This window comes from Diabrotica virgifera, chromosome 2, assembly GCF_917563875.1.
Source record: "Diabrotica virgifera virgifera chromosome 2, PGI_DIABVI_V3a".
NCBI classification, from domain to species: domain Eukaryota; kingdom Metazoa; phylum Arthropoda; class Insecta; order Coleoptera; family Chrysomelidae; genus Diabrotica; species Diabrotica virgifera.
In genome coordinates this window covers 265,851,095-265,855,026 of record NC_065444.1, presented here as the reverse complement: position 1 = coordinate 265,855,026, position 3,932 = coordinate 265,851,095, and the positions used below count along the sequence as shown (strand labels likewise).

The 3,932-nt window shown below is 36.2% G+C and overlaps 1 protein-coding gene across 1 annotated transcript; it reads right to left on the bottom strand.

Moving 5' to 3' along the window:
* Window positions 1-2,292: 2,292 nt before the first annotated feature.
* LOC126880977 (uncharacterized) lies at window positions 2,293-2,910 on the bottom strand. Its single transcript, XM_050645060.1, has one exon. It carries the CDS (start codon window positions 2,908-2,910, stop codon window positions 2,293-2,295), a length of 618 nt encoding a protein of 205 aa, XP_050501017.1.
* Between the last annotated feature and the right edge of the window lie 1,022 nt (window positions 2,911-3,932).

Below are 3,932 nucleotides of genomic sequence, written 5' to 3'. Positions count from 1 at the left end.
ATATAAAGCGATATTGTTATGTCTACAGGGTGAGACAAAAATATGTTACAATTCATTTACGATTTTTTGTTTCTGGATAAGGCAAAATTATTGAGTTCTTTTGAACCGTTTCATGTTTTCTCCATTTTTTATGGACTAGAGTTGCCACTCCAGCCGCTGCTCTTTCTTTTTTGCCGCACCAACAGTAGAAGATATCATCTTTCTATTTTCTTGATTTTTATTGTTACCAAAATGTTAAGGTTCATCCTCTTAAACTCTCTGTGTGTCTTTAGGTCGTCATCCTTGGATGTTCAAAGCGCTACATGTGATTTACTCGCGCCCACCCTCCCCCACCCGTATCCCTCTCTCTGTCTGTTTTCCTGTTTCTATTTTCGACGTAGGCTGAAATTTATTAGGTATTTCTTAATAAAAGGAACATTATCATTTCGTCGTATCCGATGGTTTCTTCCTTCAATAGAGATCTGGATTACTACCCAAGGAATTACAACCTGATTTTTCATCCTGCTTCTTATATGTTAACCCTTTGTTGTTTTTACATGTGACAGGATCGTAAAGTCTCACGTGAAAGCCCCCTCTTTGGAGAACCTGTAAGTTCAGTCACCCATTCTGGACACGACACTGTTTACCGTCGCCCATACGGAATAGACGCTGCTTGACTTATCAGTCCTAAAGTCTGAGATGCACCTTCTGCCATTCCCCCCTTTAGAAAGTGTATTTATTCGAAGTGTCTGTCATTGTTGTCTTCGTCCCCATTCCTGGGTAAGTAACTATCCTACAGAACTGGGTCTCTAACTAAACTTTCTAAATTATGTTCACTTCGGCCTTAAGAAAGGGCCATAACTCTTTTGTTTTGTAGGTTGGAATGTTGGGTGAATTATTAAAAAGAAGAAGATCTTATCAATAAATTAAATATGATAAAAAAACTTCCATTCACCAGAAATTATTATTCAAAATTTTTCGAATCACTTCAAGCGCTAATGAAAAGGTAATAAAATACAGGTTTCTTTATAGCGGCATAATACTGAACTGAATAGTGGCTTTACATGAAGAAGATGTACACTATTACCTAATCGAGTGTTATTTTAATACCACATAGAATTAGGTCAGATCCATAATTTTCATTTTAGAGGAAACTGGAAGGTTTTCACGAAGAGCGGTACTTATTTGACCCAGAGATCCTCCCGAAAAGCAGTTAGACTTTATTTAGTGGACAACCCTTGGCGGACCTTGGCTGTCAAGTGTATGCTATAACTGCAAAAAATGGCTTAATTTGGTACTTAATATTATGAGTATTCTGCCCTCAATTCACCTAGTTCACGATATGATTCAGCCACTTTTCGATTCATTAGAAAATTCCAGTTCGATTTATCCAAAGCATTCTCCTTCATAATATATAAAATTATATAATATGATACACTTCTGCTACATTTACTAAACATGTTCTTCCTCTTCTTCTTCGTCTAGCTATTCACGTAAACATCTGAACATAGGCCTCTTCAAGTCTTCTTTTCCATTGTATTTTTGTTGCGCGCTACAGTTCACCAAGAATAGCTGAAAGTCTGAAATTCTAACTGCCTGCGCGAACAATGAAGTGAGAACGCACTCGGAAGGAAAAAGATAGACTGTACGCGCGGGTGAACTTTAAAATATAGGTACAATCGGAGACACAAATATAGAAACGTAAAGTTTGAATAGTTTCTAATAGGTCCCGTACACAATTATTATTACTGTCATTACTTTTCTTCAGTATATTTGTAGTATTTTTTTACAAAGTGAGATGTAATAAAATAGATCCAACAAAAACCGCTTGTGTTGCTATAAATTATGGCATTATAAACCAAAAATTATATTTTTATATTGACTATTTATACTTTATATTACCATTATACTGACCAAAAGGTTTCGGAGAAAAAGGGCGTAAGCAGTAGGGTAATAAATAGAAATTAGATGTTCGGTCCCGGTGAAGCATAAATATGGTGTCTTTGTACCAGTACCTTTTGTTAAAAGAGATATTTATAACCTTTCTCGTATCCATTTCCATAGCATTTGTCGTCATCGTTTTATTCAGTCCACACAAACTTTTCACTAATTTAAAATCAAAACTGACATTTTTTTCAGCGACGTATTGCTTCATAGAAGCCCATACTAACTCTATAGGATTCAAATCCGGATAATATCTTGAGTAACCGTAAAACTGAATGTCCTTTATCCTAGAGTATTTTGTCAATTTTCTAGGTTTTAAACAGAGGTTTGTGTAATTTTATAATGTCGTATAATTCAAATTTCAACATGTCATCTGTAAAGGAAATATTTCGCGTTGTTCGCTGCTTTCCTGGAAGACATAGTTGGACATTTCTCAGTTTGTACGTTGTGATACGGTGCATTATCAATCACTAAAACGCTGTTCGCGGGCAAATTTGGTATCAGTTTATCCTGAAGCCACTTTTTGCAATTGTCGTAGTTCATTGAATCATGATAATCTCCTGTTTTTATAGTAGGTTTGTAGCGCAGATAAGCTTTTTTAACAAAACCACTTTCACCTCCAGCATGCACTATCACAAGACTCTCTCCTTTAGATACTGGTTTTTGTATGCCCTTGTTTGAACTATCAGACCAGCTCTTTTGGTGGGTATGAGATGAATGGACGTATGTTTCATCCATGTATATAATTGGGCGATTTGCGTTCCTGTAACGTTTCATACTACGTAAGAAATTCAGTCTAAGATGTTGAATATTGGGCTTTTCCATTAATAATTTTCTATTAGTTCTGGTTTTTCGCCAACGAAATCCCATCTTTCTAATTACTGTTCGTAGGCTTTCTATGGAACCTGAGTAGTTGTACTCCTCTGCAAATGTTCTGTGTATGCGTTTCACAGTTGGGACTTGTTTTTGTGTTATACAAAAATCCATTATATAACGTCGAAGTCGCCCTATATCAAAATCGTCCAATCACGTTTTTGAAGCGCTTTTTTTCTCTTTTTGTTTGGAGTTACAAATGAGGAATATTCGCCATCTTCAATTAATTGCATTTCCCGAGCAATTTTTTGAATGCTGCTTAAACTAACACCTGTTGCAATACCACACGTTCCTGCACTTTTTTCAAATTTCTACACGGTTCATTGTTGTTCGCTTCATTTATCATAAAATGAATCACGTTTGCTATCACTTCCCGTGTCTGATTATTTAAAACTTTTCCCTTCAGATTCGATTTAAACAAAATTTGCAAATTTTAAATTGATTCTCCTTTGCGGTTCGTACTTACAAAAAATGTTTCGCAGACTGTACCGACTTGTTCACGTTACAAACGGTAGATATTAAGTGAACGCTCAGTGCGAGATCCGTCGGATGACGAATGCGCATCATGGGCGTGGTTATTTTCAGACTTTCAGCTATTCTTGGTGAACTGTACTTGTAGCCAATTTTTCCCGGCAGTCCGTTTCAGTCCCTCATCATCTGTCCTTCTCATAGGACTCTGCCTAGGAGTCTGCCTCTGGGCATTTTGTGTTGGTATTGTCTCCAGGTTAGAATTGTTCTGTGCCATTTGTTTAAATCCCTCCTAGCTACATGTCTAGCGTATTCCCATTTCAATTTTAATGATTTTTGTACCATATCAGTGACTTTGGTTTTCTGTCTTATCTGTCCTATTCTGTCTTAAAAACATGTTAAACACGTTAAAAGACGCAGCACTTATTTTTCAGTTTTTCGATCTGATGTTCATTTCGCAAAATATTCGACCATTCCGCTTCTTGTCACATACCCTGTATATTTTTACTACCATACAGTTCAATTGCTGCCCTAGCAACTAACTATAGTACTCATAATTCATAGCGCCAAGTTATTAAATTCTATGTAATCCGTAAAAGGTAAAACAAATATTAGCCAGAAAATTATCTCTGGATTACGTCGTATAATATAAATTTCAGTGGAGGCTG